Source organism: Colius striatus, chromosome 2, assembly GCF_028858725.1.
Source record: "Colius striatus isolate bColStr4 chromosome 2, bColStr4.1.hap1, whole genome shotgun sequence".
NCBI classification, from domain to species: domain Eukaryota; kingdom Metazoa; phylum Chordata; class Aves; order Coliiformes; family Coliidae; genus Colius; species Colius striatus.
Genome location: NC_084760.1, coordinates 21,910,945 through 21,927,224, shown reverse-complemented (window position 1 = coordinate 21,927,224; position 16,280 = coordinate 21,910,945). Strand labels below are relative to the sequence as shown.

Below are 16,280 nucleotides of genomic sequence, written 5' to 3'. Positions count from 1 at the left end.
TCTTAGTGGCCACTGTATTCTGTCAATTGTATCTAGGCATTAAATAAAGGAATTTATGCTGGGATGATGTGTATTCAAGTGATCATGATTAGACTAACTGCTTCGTGAACAGTTTTGTGATGGAAGAAGTAGTTTCTTTGTTACAGCTTCACCATTAAAAAGTTTTCCTCTGAAGGGACACAGCTGCATCTAATTCCTCACTGAGGAAAATTAAATCTCATTGATGACTTGGAATTCCCAGGACATATGTAATTTTGGGTAAGGATGTGGTGTTCATCCCTCTTCCACTGGAGCTAGGACATCACAAAATGAAGAAATAAAGACTGATTGGGTTAGAGGAAGGGTTAGGGTGCTTATAGCACCTCATTTGAAAAGGGGAATACTAAGTTCCAGTTCTTTTCCTTCAAGGTTGTTTATGTAGTTTATCTAAACGTTGTTTCAAATTAAATGTGATAAGAGTTTTTAAGATAAGTACACAGGCTTAGCTGTTCCTTATGCACTACTGAAGCTACAAGGCTGTAAGGTCTAAGCCTCCACTTCTCCTGTCATATCATAGAATCATTGTGGTTGGAAAAGATATTTAAGATCACTGAGTCCACCCACTAACCTAACACTGGCAAGCCCATCATTAAACTGAACCATATCCCTCAGCACCTCATCTATGTGTCTTTTGAGTATCTTCAGGGATGGTGACTCCACCACTCGGAGTGCAGCCCATGCCAATGCTTAATAACCCTCTTGGTGAAAAAGTTCTTCCTGATGTCAAATCTAAACCTCCCCTGGTGCAACTTGAACCCATTTCCTCTTTTCCGTTCATTACTTGGGAGAAGAGATTGTTCCCCACCTCACTACAACCTCCTTTCGGGTAGCTGTAGAGAGTGATCATGTCTCACCTCAGCCTCCTCCAGGCTAAACATCCCCAGCTCCCTCAGCTGCTTCTCAAAAGATCTGTTCTCTAGATCCTTCACCAGCTCTGATGCCCATCTCTGGACACGCTCCAGCAGCTCAATATCCCTCTTATAGTGAGGGGCCCAAAACTGAACACCATATTCGAGGTGTGGCCTCACCAGTGCCAAGTACAGGGGGACTGTCACTTCCCTGGTGCTGCTGGTCACACTATTTCTGATACAAGCCAGGATGCCATTGGCCTTCTTGGCCACCTGGGCACACTGCTGGCTCATGTTGAGCCAGCTGTTGATTAACAGCCCTGGGTCCTTTTCCTCTGGGCAGCTTTCCAGCCACATATCCCCAAGCCTGTAGCGTTTCATGGGGTTGCTGTGGCCCAACTGCAGAACCCAGCACTTGGTCTTGTTGAAACTCACACAATTGACCTTGGCCCATCGATCCAGCCTGTCCACATCCCTCTGAAGAGTCTTCTTGCCATCAAGGAGATCTACACACCCACCCAGCTTGGTGTCAACTGCAAACCTACTGAGGGTGCACTTGATCTCCTCATCCAGTTTATTGATAAAGATGTTAAATAGTACAGGCCTGGGGAACGCCACTGGTGACCTGTCACCAACTGAATTTAACTCCATTCACTATGACTCTCTGGGCCTGGCCATCCAGCCAGTTTTCCACCCATCCCAGAGTACATCCATCCAAGCCATGGGCAGCCAGATTGTCCAGGAAAATGTTGTGGGAGACTACGTCAAAGGCTTTACTAATGTCCAGAAAGACCACATCCGCAGCCACAGTGAGTCTGGAATTCTTAACAAATATTTTCTTCAATCATCTCACCTCCTTGTGAGACAGGCGTGGACTCAGCCTTTGCAGGCTGTTGTGGGAATCACATCCTAGTACTCTGAGCTAGATGTCAGATCAAGCTAGTAACATAGAAGATGGATGGAAGTAGCACCAACACCTTTGCCAAGTTGCTGCCTTAAAGAGTGAAGACTATTCAGTTATTTTTTTTTAAATTACCATGGGTGTCCTTCCACCAGGGAAAATGCTAACTCTTGGATTCAAGCTGGTGAAGATAACTAACTGCAGACCATGTTGAGGCACTTCAATGCTAGCATGGGGTAGGGAATTTTACTGTTGACTTTTCCAAGAAAGTTTCCTGATCAACAATGCTGATGTTTCAGACCACATGCTGAAGTCATTCAGTCTCCCATGAAGTGTGTAGGGGGTCTTAGACATCACTTAGAGGGAACAGATTTCTACTCTGCAGTGGAACATCTGAAGTTAGATAATGCCTCATTGACTTTTTTGTAGCTTTTAATGTTTAGCTAATGGAGGGAAGAAATGTTTCCCTAGTAACTTAAAAGAGATTTGTCAGCTATAAAAACACACAGGAACAACTGATAAAAAGGTAATCCTAAGAAAATGCACTCCAAATGGATTACGAGGTAACAAAGTCAACACAGGCGTACATGTCAGAGTGACAGCTTACATTTGCTAATGCCGTTTGTGTGAGCTGGTTAGTCAGAGCTGCTGAATCTGGCGTAATACATGAGCATAACAGTTTCAGTAAACACTGACATAGATTTTATTTCAGCTTTAATACCACATATTGCAAAATCACAAATGCATTTAACCAAGAGGGTACATGACAATTTCTTAACAAACACAATTTCTTTGACATTGGTTTCAAACGACTAAGTTGACTTTGGCAGTAGTCCTTCTGCCTGCTGTGTTATTGCACCAATGGAGATCAACACTGCACTAGAGCAGGACCACAGAGAAAAATAACTTTCAAAAATATAACAAAGGAAAGCACTGATCAAGTCAAGAACTGGAAAGCAAGTGTCTTTCATTCACTTCTCCAGATTGATTCTTCTGTTTAGTCTGTTCTTTAGACATTTCACAATTGATAAAGAGAACTTAAGGCAGTCTGAGAAATCGCAGAAAAACTCAGTGACAGAAAATACTCATTTTCAGGCATCACATTAACTAAACAACATTCACACCTGTTAAAAGTAACTCAGTAAAAAAATAGACAGCTCTTACACATTCACACTAACTCTTTTGACAAGTATTATTTCTTTTCAATAGCACTGATCCCAAACATAGGCATTTTACCTTACAGACTTGCAGTCTTCATTTTGTGACTCCTTATTACAATAATAAAAGTTTTATGAACTCAAATGATGCTTTTAAGAATGGAAAATTAGCCAAAGCCTTGGCTTGGACTTATTCACAAGACCAGAATATTCATCTCTTATTTCCATAAACTCTGTTTATACATGAAAATGAGACATTAAAGTGCTGGTCTGGAGCCAAGTCACCCTAATACATGAAAGTTTAAACTACAAAGTAAGCTGATGCTGGAAGGCATTAGCACTATCCATGTACAGGCTCCATGTCGTTGCTGTCTTGTGAAAGGCACTGAAGAGCAATTATGTCCATTAATAATACAACCGATCAACTCAAAAAATGCACACCAGCCATGCCTTTAGCAAAACATACTACCTTGATCAGCCAAAGAAGCCAGTATTTGACTTTTTAGCTACTGCCAACAACATGAGAAAAACTACCACAAAAGTTTTAAAGGAAATTCCAGCAGTATGACATTGTTAAGCTGTTGAACCTTCACAGGTTCAGACCTGAGCACAGACCAAATAGGGCCCTGGGAACTCCAGTTTTTATACTCCATGGCCCTGGCAAGTGTAAGATGATCTCCATGTTCTGTGAGATCTCTGCAGTGACTTTGATATAGTGAACTACAGAAGAAAAACTCCAAAGCATAGAATACCTTGGCACTTCTAATCTGCTTCTGATAAGACTTTAGTCTATCTTATTTTTTGAAACACCACTTTTTGAAGGGATGTAGTCTTAACTTTTTATTATGTGCTGAGAGTTCAGCGCAGGGCCACAAAGGTGATTAAGGGAGAGGAGCATCTCCCTTATGATGAAAGGCTGAGGGAGCTGGGGCTCTTCAGCTTGGAGGAGACTGAGAGGTGACCTCATTAATGTTTACAAATACATAAAGGGTGGGTGTCAGGAGGATGGAGTCAGATTCTTCTCAGTGTTGTCCAATGACAGGACAAGGGGTAATGGGCACAAGCTAGAATATAAGAGGTTCCAAAGAAACAAAGGATAAACTTCTTCAGTGTGAGGATGAGGGAGCACTGGAACAGGTTGCCCAGATGGGTCCTGGAGTCTCCTCTGGGGACATTCAAACCTCACCTGGATGAGTTCCCATGTGACCTCCTCTAAGTGGTCCTGCTCTGGCAGGGGGGTTTTGAGGTCCCTTCTAACCCTTAAGATTCTGTGAATTCAGTGCTGCCTATGGGAGTGATGCATGTTCATGACATAGCTACTGGATTAACCCTTGGTCTTAAGGGCAAGATATGCTTATTTTGTGAAGTCAGAAATTAGGAATTAAAACACTTTGCACAGCCAAAATGATGCCAGCCCAGGAAAGCAGAGTAGCAGCACTTTATGTGCCAAACATATTTTACTAGTAAAAACATGAGGTGTCTCAGGAATCTCAGTCATACTACAAGCAAAGAAGGATTTTATGGAGGTGGCTCACCTGAACCCACAGACCTAAATTCATCCCAGATGGCACTTTTGGCCCATAAACATTGTGGTTTTTTGAGTCTGGCTCTACATTTCTTCCTCCCTTGTAAGGATCCTGACAAACAATTCATTTGTCTGTGACCTCCACTATGGATTACTATAACTCACTATGTGGTTGGAGCTGAACATGCAGGTAAAGAGCAGGCTCCAGATGTGACTGCTCATCTTTTTCAATGCTCACATCGTTACAGAGTAACAGACCTGAATTTGAAGCTCTCTGCAAGCTCCCAAGTAGTTTCTAAAGTAGACCCAATAAAGAACTGAGACCTTTTAGGTTGTTTGTCCCTGTGATTTAATAGGTACCCTGTTTCAGTGCATAGGGAGACTTAAGACCCTTTGAATTGCAAACTGGACAGCCCAGATGCTGAGAAGTCCAGGGTATGCTACGCACAGAGGCTTATCTGTAAACTCCCTCAGAGTGTGAGAGTCTCTTAGCACAAACAACAGCAATCCTTGATGGTAGTGTACAACTCCCAAGAAACTGAGCAGAGTTAGCTCCTTTATTTTACTATATGTGTTCATAGAATCATAGAATGGTAGGGGTTGGAAGGGACCCCTCTTGAGCTGAGGAGCCCAAAACTGGACACAGTACTCCAGATGAGGCCTCATCAGGCAGAGGAGAGGGGGAGAAGAACCTCCCTTGACCTGCTGGCCACACTCTTCTTGATGCATCCCAGGATGCCATTGGCCTTCTTGGGCATGAGGGCACATTGCTGGCTCATGTTTAGTGTATTATTGACCAGCACTTCCAGGTGTCTCTCTGTAGAGAGCAGCTCTCCAGTAGGTCGACCTCCTGCCTGTACTGGTGCATGCAGTTGATCCTTCCCAGATGCAGGACTCTGCACTTGCCCTTGTTGAACCTCATGAGGTTCCTCTCTGCCCAACTCTCATAAGTATTTTATTAAACATAAAAGTTGTGGTAGCAGTGAAATCATTCATTTTTATCTAAGATGTTGTAGTTGGTATACTTATCAAAAGGTGGACAGTATTGGTTTGGTTCCTAACTTGGTGTACAGTTGAAGTCCTCACTATCCTCAAGGTAAAAAGCTCCCATCTGTTGCAGAGACTTTTTTTCTTGTGATCTTTCTGGTCTCAGGAATTTATAATTCGATCCTACCCAGTGGCACAACTTCATCCAGATTTACTAGAAAGTGCATTCTTTTCCATTTGTAGATTACATCCATTGAATCGGATGTCAAGAAAGTGCATTTGATTCTCCTCAGGCTGAGTAGCAAGTTAATCTCAGATCAATTTCTTAGTCCAACATTCAGGACAACATTTAAAAGATGGGTTGCATCACAACTACTTTTTTTTCAAGCTGTGACTTCACTTCCATTTTTTGAGAAGCTCAGTCTTGCTTATGTTGGCTCAACATGCTCTGAGGAGCTAGGGTGGAAGAAATTCATTAGACCCTACATGAGGACTGCATACTTGATCTCAAAATGAGCTAATTCTGTGCCTGCACAAATGTAAACAAAGAAGGAAATGTTATTGTTAAACAGGAAAGTATTACAGTGTGGTTAGTCACCTTCAGAGATAAATGTTTGACACTTGAACTAGGGAGTTTTTGGTATGTCAATTCTGGCACACCGTTTAGGCTTAAGCACTAATTATAAGACTAAGTACAGCCTAAGTACTGCTGTAGAGTTTCCACTTCTTTATTGGATCTAATCCATCACAGAATTTTTAAATCTGGGAATGGTTCAGGACCTGGCTTTATTAAAGTTTATGTTACAATATGTGAGCCACAGTGGCTGCTAAACAGCAAAGCCCCAGCTGAAACATGGGAAAATAAGGAAAGAGCACTTTCTGTGGTGATCCAATTATGCATCCAGAGCAGGTCAAACAAATTAGGGTGTTCAAATCTTTAAGAATACTTGAAAATTTTCTAACTAGATATCACAAGAAGGGCTGTAATTTAATATTTTGGACTGAATAGCAAGATATTTCCTGTCTCACCTGAACACATTTCTTTGCTTATTCTTTGACACTTATCATGAAACAATGTAGTCTATATTAGTTTTTAATATCATTACAGCATAAACAAAATTGAGGTTTTGTATCAAATTTATAGCTTTGAGTTATCTGGCATTCAAAGTCTGACTTTCTTAAGTGTATGCCAATTCTAAACTACAATATTGTCTAAAAGATCTCAGAAAAAGTTCACTTCAGACAAACTGAAACTCATCTGTAACTTGGCAGAGTTGAGTTCCAGACAAAAATGATTCAGCCTTTTCTTTTCTTACATGCTATCTTTTCTTTCCTCTTAGCTTCTCCTAGCTTTTAATATTTTGGAGGAAAATGAAGAACATCCAAAAAGGTCATATTCCATGGGTTTAGATTTTCATGTTAACAGGCTATGTTCAGAAAATAAATTAGATCAAGGTCAAGTACACAAAGAATGCACAGAAGGACACTATATAAACAAACTATAACAGTACTGATGTTTCAGACTGAAAAAATGGCAACATTTTCATGGCATATTTGAATAATTTGTAAATAGGAAAAGGCTTGTCTTCGAATTTTTCCATTATTGATCTAAAAATGACCATGCAGTAAACTGTCATTTAGCTGATATTTAGCATTTAAAAGGAACAATTTTTTGACAAAAAATTAGCTTCTTCCATACTATTACTAGCCCGAATGATGGTTAAAGACCTTGACTACTTTCAATTGCTTCATATAATTCGGTTTTAATACTGTTGAGAAAAAAAAAAAGCAACTACAACAATTTTAACATATGTAACAAATAAGGAAATTTGCATTAGATTTGGAGGATCTGGCAGAGCTCCAGTCACCACAAAGTCTTGGATCAAGATAAAGTCTTCCATAACTGAACAAATGTTAAGTAAAACAAAAAGTAAAAAGTGCTATCGCTAAAAAATTCTTATGCTGAATTCAGATTTGGCTCCACGTTTATAACACAATTGATTTGACAAATGAAAAGTAAAGATTCAGAAAAATAAAACACATAATTGGATTGCCACACACAGTGTGTGATCTCAAAAACTACTGTAAATATTTGTACTATTCTAAATGTTATCTTGACTAAAAATTAACTCTTTATTCATTGCTCCTAACTAGTTTTCCCAAAAAGAAAGATAACTAAATTAAAAACTTGGTAAAATGTCCTGGTGTTTACATATTTTTCTCATTTGTAGAAGTACCAAGCACAGGGTTCTGTACTAAAGTAATTTATTTCTTACTTACAAATCAGACAGCTCTTGTCAAGACAGTACAATACAATAACTCTTCCCATAATAAAAAGTTATGTATGGGTTCTATTTTGGTTCTTTGCTGAAATGATTTTCTTATACTTGTTTTCTTGATATAAATGTCCTCGGTCATGGTAGATGATGAACATCATTAAGCTGCAAAAAAATCCCACATTTAATTGACGGTTCCAGTATTGAAGGAAGCTTGTGCAACCTTTGAGTTTGTTTTCTTGTTCAAAGCTGTACAGATGAAGTTTCCGGCTTCCATCACTGTATAAAGATTTACTCCCTAAAAAAGAGGTGAAAATGTTAAGAATAATAACTACACACGCTTAAACTCCTTTTTTTTTTTTTTAAATTCAGGGTCTAATAATTTTAGCCCAATTTATGTCATGTGTTGGTAATGCAGAGTTACAGTGACTTAGACAATAGTCACAGCTTCCAGTTGTTTCAAGATTCTGCTTTCCAGGGTAAGAAACTTCATGCTTATCTCATTTGAAGCTCAGAAAAATGGAGGAAACACACTTATACTGGTAACCAAGTTCAACGAGAAATAAGATCCTACATTCTCTTGAAAAAATATAATACCTTCACTGAAGAAGTTCCTTTCAGTGAAAAATTATGCTACACAGCTAGCAAAACTGAGCAAAAAATTGCATCTGCTCGATCTGGCCATGCTAAAAATACTTTTCTTGAGCAAACAGTTGGGTTTTGGTACTGCTTGATTGCTAAAGTGGAATCCTAGATTGCTCACATATAGTAAAAGTTTTAGAGTTAGATCATATAAGTGATGTAAGTACTTGCTCCAAAGATTGACATTTAGAAACCAGTAAAGTTCCTGCAGAAGGCATACAAAAGGGGACTTTGAACTACCAATAGATTGAGCAGTCACATAAAGCTGGAAGAAGTGTGACACAACATTAAAGAGTGCAAGATGTGTTGCATAACACACTTTCCGAACATGTATGGATTTATGCACTAAAGTTCAGACCAAGGCCCAATTTATATCCTTAATCCTTTAATTTAATCTAGCACCTATTTCCGTGTTCTATGATAAAACTTTGCCTCTTTCATTCTTGGAATTATCTATAAAAGTTAAGAAGTATACAAATTACTCCATGGAAATGTAATCAAAAACATTTTTAATTTTAAAAAGAAATGCTTTAAAAGCTTCCAATCATCTCTAGCATTTAACACCATCTAAATTTTAATAAAGTTATAACAAGGGTGATTTCAGCTTATTGGTCACTGCTTAGGTTTAGTCTGGAGAGTGCTATTGCACATAACATAATCTAAAAAAATCTTAGAGCATCTGTGCCTTTTTACTAGGAAGAAATGAGAAACATACCATCGTAGACATACTTGGTATTTAGGTTATGGAAGACAGCAAAACAAAACCCCCAAATTATACAAAATTCACATTTTCAGCCCTGTAACACTGTATAATGTGATATGTGCTGATAAGAAACATATGCTCACAGTTCACATTCATTAAATGCATGACGAGCATCTCTGCCTTTTAAATTGTCATTCTTCTATAAGTGTTGTGAACCAAAGAGGATTACCATGAGGGCACGAAAACCAGCATTCACAAGCATGATTTGCAGATGAGGATAGGAAGAGTACTGACAAGTGTTTGTAAAACTCTTCAGTCAAAATAGTATGTCTTCAGATAGATACTCAGAAATGTACTTAAGTGTACTTGGTAACCACTCCATATATCCAGAATTGTTCCTTGACATCAAGGAATGAAACAAAGACAAGTATTTCCAATAGTATCTCTGAACTTGGAGAAGTGCCTTAAGCCAGAAAAGCTTCTTCCAGAAGGCAAAGTCCTTTAACTCCTATAGACTTCAATTAATTAGTTGTCATTCAGCATTCCAAAATACCAAGTCTATTATCTCTCTGAACTTTGGTTTCAGTGTCAGTAACACAGGGCTAACAATACTTAGTTGCTTCTCAGAAGGCTTATTGTTTCCCAAGCACTTTGAAAGCATCATCAGCACAAGTACTATCACTGCAATTATACAGAAACCATATAGAAACTGGTTTTTTTTAGAAAGCACCTGTCTCCCTACAAAGTTTCCTAATGATCTATGACATAATTATCTATCCATTACCATAGTACAACCAATAAATCTCTTTGTAAATGGGCTCTGCTAGAAAATTATTTCACATTTAGCCTTCTGAAGATTCATTTCATGTGTCACTTCTTGGTTACATGTTCTGAAGTACAGTTTAGAACACACATTAATTATTATTTGGATACATCTAGTTGATCAGAACTCAATAATGTGTGCTTAAATACCGTCCTTCCTTTGGTTGACATTTTAACTTCAGTCAACAAAATGAAAACTTTAATGCATAGCAGATAGGACCACAACAAAGTGCTCCTTGCAAAGGGACAGCATGAGTAATATAATTTCTTTTTATGTCATTACATAAAAAGGGACATATCAATAGATCTTTTTTTCATAATGATTTTACAGAATTGGCCACAGTACCAAAACCAACTAACACTGCAAAGATCAAACTTGTATATTAAGGTAATAAGGGTCTGTGACTCTTTTCCAGTAAACCACTTATTTCTTAATGTGCCAGAAAATGGTCAAGAAGCAAAGTCTCATTATTTATTAATGCATAATCTAATTTTTTGTTAAAAAACAAAATAACTAAATATTTGATGCTGAAATTCTTTTCTCCATGGGATTTGGTATTAACCTCTAGGACAAACTAAGTTCCTGCTTGGACACCAGATCATTAACAGATTAATAAACCTTACTGGAACATGGTATTCACTTATTCAGGCTATTTTGATTTAATTAATTCTTTTTTACTATCAGTCAGTTTGGAAAAGTCAATGGGTAGTTAGGGAAAGACTATACATGAAAGCCTAACTCTAAGGTGGACAGTAACGTAAAGTGAAATGCCTGATTTCTCCTTATTCCAAAGAACTGTGTTGTTTCAAAACAATAAATACCTTCTTCATGGAAAAAAGCTACCCCAAAGCATTTAAGAACAGTCCAAAACACAGTCCATTTGTACAATGGACACTAGTGACTAAATCTTTTCTAAACAGATGTCTAACCACTAGTATCTAAGAAGCAAATGAAAGCAGACAAACATTACAGTGATCTCTGTAAGGTATTGAATATGGCATAAAAGTGCTCCGGAGATTTACAATATAGAAACAAGTTCCATGATTCTTTTATGTCAAGGAACTCTGTCAGCATGTCTGTCACACTGAACTGCAAAGGACAAACGTAATAAGCTCCCCAATAACTCAGATAATTGTATTTCTGACATCAGGTATTTCAATTTCTTTCTGCAGTAGTCTAAATACAAACCACATACATTGCAGTTTTGGCAGCTTCTATTTATTCTTCTTTGAGCTTATCACTCAAAGTCTATTTCTAAGTTAAAGTAATTGATTTGCTTGAGTTAGAAAGAATTCAGTCTTATTCATAATCTTCATCAACAACCTGGATGAGGGGACAGTGTACCCTCAGCAAGTTGGCTGATGACACCAAACTGGGAGGACTGGCTGATTCCCCAGAAGGCTGTGCTGCCATTCAGCGGGATCTCGACCGGCTTGAGAGTTGGGCAGAGAGGAACCTCATGAGGTTCAACAAAAGCAAGTGCAGAGTCCTGCATCTGGGAAGGAAAAACCCTATGCACCAGTACAGGCTGGGGATTGACCTGCTGGAGAGCAGCTCTGCAGAGACACATCTGTGAGTCCTGATTGATAATAAACTAAACATGTTCCTATGAGACCTGATCTAGGTGAATCTGCTTCTGCAGGGGGGTTTGACCAGATGATCTCTAAAGGTCCCTTCCAACTCCTACCATTCTATGATTCTATGACTCTATGAGCCAGCAATGTGCCCTCGTGGCCAAGGTCAATGGCATCCTGGGATGCAGCAAGAAGAGCGTGGCCAGCAAGTTGAGGGAGGTTCTGCTCCTCCTCTCCTCTGCCCTGGTGAGACTTCATCTGGAGTCCCGTGTCCAGTTCTGGGCTCCCCAGCTCAAGAGGGACAGGAAACTTCCAGTCCAGAGCCACCAAGACAATCAGGGGACTGGAACATCTTTCATACAAAGAAAGGCTGCGGGAACTGGAGTTGTTCAGTCTGAATAAGAGGAGACTGAGGAAGGACCTCAATATTTACAAATATCTAAATAGTGGCTGTCAGGAGGTTGGGACATCCCTTTTTTCTGTTGTCTCTAGCAACAGGACAAGGGGTAATGGGATGAAGCTGGAACACAAAAAGTTCCATTGAAACATAAGGAAAAATGATTTTACTGTGAGGGTGAGGGAGCCCTGGCACAGGCTGCCCAGAGAAGTTGTCACGTCTCCTCTTTGGAGGTCTTCAAAACGCATCTGGAGACGTTCCTGTGTGACCCGATCTAGATGGACTTGCTTCTGCAGGGGTTTGGACTATATGATTTCTAAGAGTCTCTTCCAATCCCTACCATTCTATGATTCTATGAAATTTATTATGACACATTTCAGAGTAATGATGACCAACAGGAAGACCAAAGAGCACATTATTTGAAGAAGGCAGCAGTTCTTGTTTCCCAGGAATAATTAATGTGTGAGTTGAGCCAGGAATACTGAATGTGTGCTCTTCAAGTCTGAATGCTCATTGGTAAGGTTCATAGAGTCATTTAGGTTGGAAAAGACCTTTAAGATCTTTGAGGTAATCCATTAACCCAGCACTGTCAAGCCCATCACTAAACCATGTCTCTAACTGCAACATCTACATGTGTCTTTTAAATACCTTTGGGGATGGTGACTCAACCATTTCCCTGGGCAGCCTGTTCCAATGCTTAACAACCTTTTTGGTGATTTTTTTTTTTCTAATATGTAATCTAAACCCCTCCTGGCACAGCTTGAGGTTATTTCCTCTTGTCCTGTCACTTGCGGCTTGGGAGAAGAGATTTACCCCCACCTTTACCCCAACTTCTTTTTGGGTAGTTGTAGAGAGGGATCATGTCTCCTCTCAGCCTCCTCTTCTCCAGGTTAAACATTCCTGTCTCCCTCAGCCATTCCTCATAAGACTTGTTCTCCAGCTCTATTGCCTGTCCTCAATGTCCCTCTTTGGGGCCCAAAACTGAACACAGTATTTGAGGTTCATTAAAGTGCAGATCAGTGCAGATAAGTTGCTTTGCCCTCTTCTCCAAGAATAGGGCTGGAAATAAAAAAGACTATGCAGTCTGCTAGCAACTAACAGATTTTTTACAATTTTTAAATATATTAAATTGATATATGAGAAATAACAATCTTCTGTTCTTGGGCTCCAAACACCACAATGTCTTCTAATTTGAAGCCAGAAAAAATGACAACGAATTTATAAGCTCTATGAAGCAAATCCAAAGCTCTGTGAGAAAAAGCTGAGGTCCTCACAGTCTTTCCAGCATAGAGCTGACCAGCCTTCTGGGGCAATGTCTACAGTAGTCATCTCTTGAGCAGAGAAATGACTCAAAGGAGTTGCTACTGAGCTCCTCAGAGCTCCAGGTAGAGAAGTCTTGTCAAATACACAAACCAGTTCTACTCTGAATTGATAGTGAAGACAATATCACTCATGTTATGTGTCAAGCTACATCAAAACACAGAGTCTGTAAAAACTACTATTTGCTCCCCATCATTTATTGTACAGCACAAGTCAGATGTCTTCCAGAAAAAAAATTTTGTTTTCCTCAAAGTCTTAAGTAGCAAGTAAAAATATCTTACTGTGTTGATTCCCAGACCATTAAGCATGTACACTACATCCTCTGTAGCTACATTTCCAGTGGCACCTTTTGCATAGGGACAACCACCCAGTCCTGAAACTGATGAATCCACTACAGCAACTCCCATCTGGAAGACAACAACACAAAAATGTAACATCAGTACAGAGTATTTTTCATTATTATTTATCAATAGCAGGCCATGCATATTAGTTTTCATGGATAAAATACACATTTCTCCACAAAAGGGTGCGTTTCTTGGAGGAAATTTCTTATAATGTCATTGGTCCTGACATCTTTATAAGGTAAGACTCCTCAAACACAGGAAGCAGAAGGGAGAACTGACAGTCCATTACAAGTGATTTTGGCAGATGATTCCTGCAAAGGCTTACATGGAAAGAAATACAATCAAAGTGTTTATTAAACGTGTAATTTTAAGCATATGTGTAAGCCTTTGCAAGTTGGAAGTCTTAATATTAGCATCTGATCTACGTGCCACTCAAATTATTTAGGGAAGTCTACCCTCTAAAATGTGTTTTGTATTAATGGCTATTTTTCCACAAAGAACTTCCCTACTAGCATTTTCTCTCTTCTCATTTTCTTTGCTTTCTTCTTTCTAAGAGATCATAAAACCATCATGAAGTAATTTTTTTGTTATTGTTTTACAGGAGGATTACAAGGTATTTTCACCCAAACTGAACATCACAATGTAAAAGAATAATTGAATTTTTGCAGATCTATTAGAGGGTTCATAAGTTTAAATCAATGAGAAGCAGAATTTCAAAGAACTTCACCCTAGTGAGTCTGACCCATTGTTTATCTTGTTCATGAGTTTAGAAGAACACACAACCCCTCAAATAGCAAATTTCACAGCCCAGCACAGTCCTGGAGCCATATTCAAAAGCCTAGCTTTTAAGATGCTTGGAATAACTGAGTAGCTTGGATAGCATGGAATTTCTCCATAGATAGAGGTTCCAGTCTTTGAATATTTTCCAAGGGAGTCCTCGATACGCAGTGTTAAGCTTTCTCATTTAAACTAAGACTTGAAAAAACAGCCAGCTGTCATAAATTCATAATCCTCTGATATTTATTTTCTTCCTACTGCATTCAAGCTCCTTCTCTGTTTTGATTCTCTCTCAGCATATTCATGATAAACAGTAGTAAACCAGTTACTAACTCTGTCCAACAGATAATATTAAATTCCCTGTGGGATAATGCCTTCCCTGCAATATTGGTCAGGGAGGGAAAGGAATTGAGCCTGTGATTTCCACTGAATTGTCTAATGAGCTCTTGCACTCTTTTCTTTCTGTGATTAAATTTTAAAATAAAGCTGAAACTGGGAAGCATTGTCTTCTGGTTTAACATGTTAGGTATGTGATTGAGGATACTGGGTCTCCCTTGTCAGAAAAAGCTCTTCAGATTTCCAGTTGAACAAGATCAGATATCTTTGGAGGCACTGTGGCTCTAGAGATCATCAGAGGTTAGCAAAGATATTAGACAAAGAGGTTATCAGATCTTCAAAGACACCACCTTTTCTCTACTTTAAGTACACTAGACAGTTCTCCTTCCCCTAGGGCTAATTTAGGCAGATATACACCAAAAGTTAGAAGTTGGGCAGACTAAATCAGGGTGCAATCACAGCTCAAATTCAGGACTGGAGTTCCTGTGCAGAGATAAGTTTTCAATACTAAAATTTGACTTTGGGTCCAGAGAGGTTCAGAGGTTAAACCACACCTGTTACTCACATTTTCAAGTCAGTAAGATCAGCTTAAAGATCTGGCTGCAGGGCAAGCTGATTTCTGTTGTGCTCTTGAGCACCTACCTGTCCCAGCAGGCTAAGCTGCTGCAAGCCTGGGCTTCTTCACAGTCATGCATACAACTAGTTAGCAAGGCAGGCAACAGATGACGTCCTGCAGATGATGTCCTCCCCATCAGTGAGGGGTTTTTTTTAGCTCTGCAATGAGCTTCCCTAATGTATTTGTATTTACTCCTATAGTTGTAACAGTGTTTGTCATAATCATTGGCCTTATAGGCTCTTTGAAGTACCAACATCTCTGGAGGGCAGTAATAAAGAGTAATCCAAAGAAGTGTCCCAGGTCAGGCAAGGAACATTACTTTCAGTTAGGTATCTGCTCAAAGCCTGTAATAAAGACCTCAAAGGAATCGAGGTGCATAACTGTGACAGGTAAGACATTACTGTCTAATATTGCTCACACAATGACACTCTCTAAGAAGGGATCCTGTATACTAATCCATGAAATATGCAGTGAATCACCAAAATATGTTTCACATTTCAGTCACTTGTCACATTCTGTTTGTGTAACCTACTGGTCAGAAAATGTGTTATACAACACATCTGTGTCTGATACACAGAGGATATGCATTTATGATAGCTTTCAACTAGAAAGCCTGTCTCTTTTTGCTGCTAAGATTCATACACTGACTCTGGAAGTCATTGGTTCATGCTCTCCAGTGGCAGCTCTTTGGTTGGCAAGTGTCCCTGCAGAAACATACCTAAGGCCTAATGGAAAGACTTACAGTACAGTAAAGGTCTGAGGAAAAGGGAAACTAACATGTAGAAATGCTGGCATGATATCTGCATGCAATCCAACTACCATGCCTGCTCTTTCAGGCTGATTTTAAGACATGTCAGAAATGCCTGTTTCAGGGATGAAAAGGTAGAAGAAAGCGTCCTTCATGGAGTTTCCTCCTAGATGTCACATTATGTCAAAAGTGCTAGAGCATTCTTCTTGATGTATTTATTTTCAGTAAATTTACACGGGGATAAAAGCTATAGTAAAATAAGGTGCT

General features: G+C 39.2%; 1 protein-coding gene across 3 annotated transcripts in view; it reads right to left on the bottom strand.

The window, feature by feature from the left end:
* Nucleotides 1–7,916: 7,916 nt before the first annotated feature.
* Nucleotides 7,917–16,280, bottom strand: part of HMGCLL1 (3-hydroxy-3-methylglutaryl-CoA lyase like 1) — a 79,805-nt gene continuing 71,441 nt past the window's right edge. For all 3 annotated transcript variants that reach the window (XM_061990062.1, XM_061990063.1, XM_061990064.1), the window contains 2 exons: nucleotides 13,474–13,599; nucleotides 7,917–8,031 (listed from right to left, as the gene is read on the bottom strand). In XM_061990062.1, coding sequence (XP_061846046.1) covers nucleotides 7,918–8,031; nucleotides 13,474–13,599 — 240 coding nt within the window. In that variant the 3' untranslated portion in view covers nucleotide 7,917. The remainder of the gene's footprint in view (nucleotides 8,032–13,473; nucleotides 13,600–16,280) is intronic.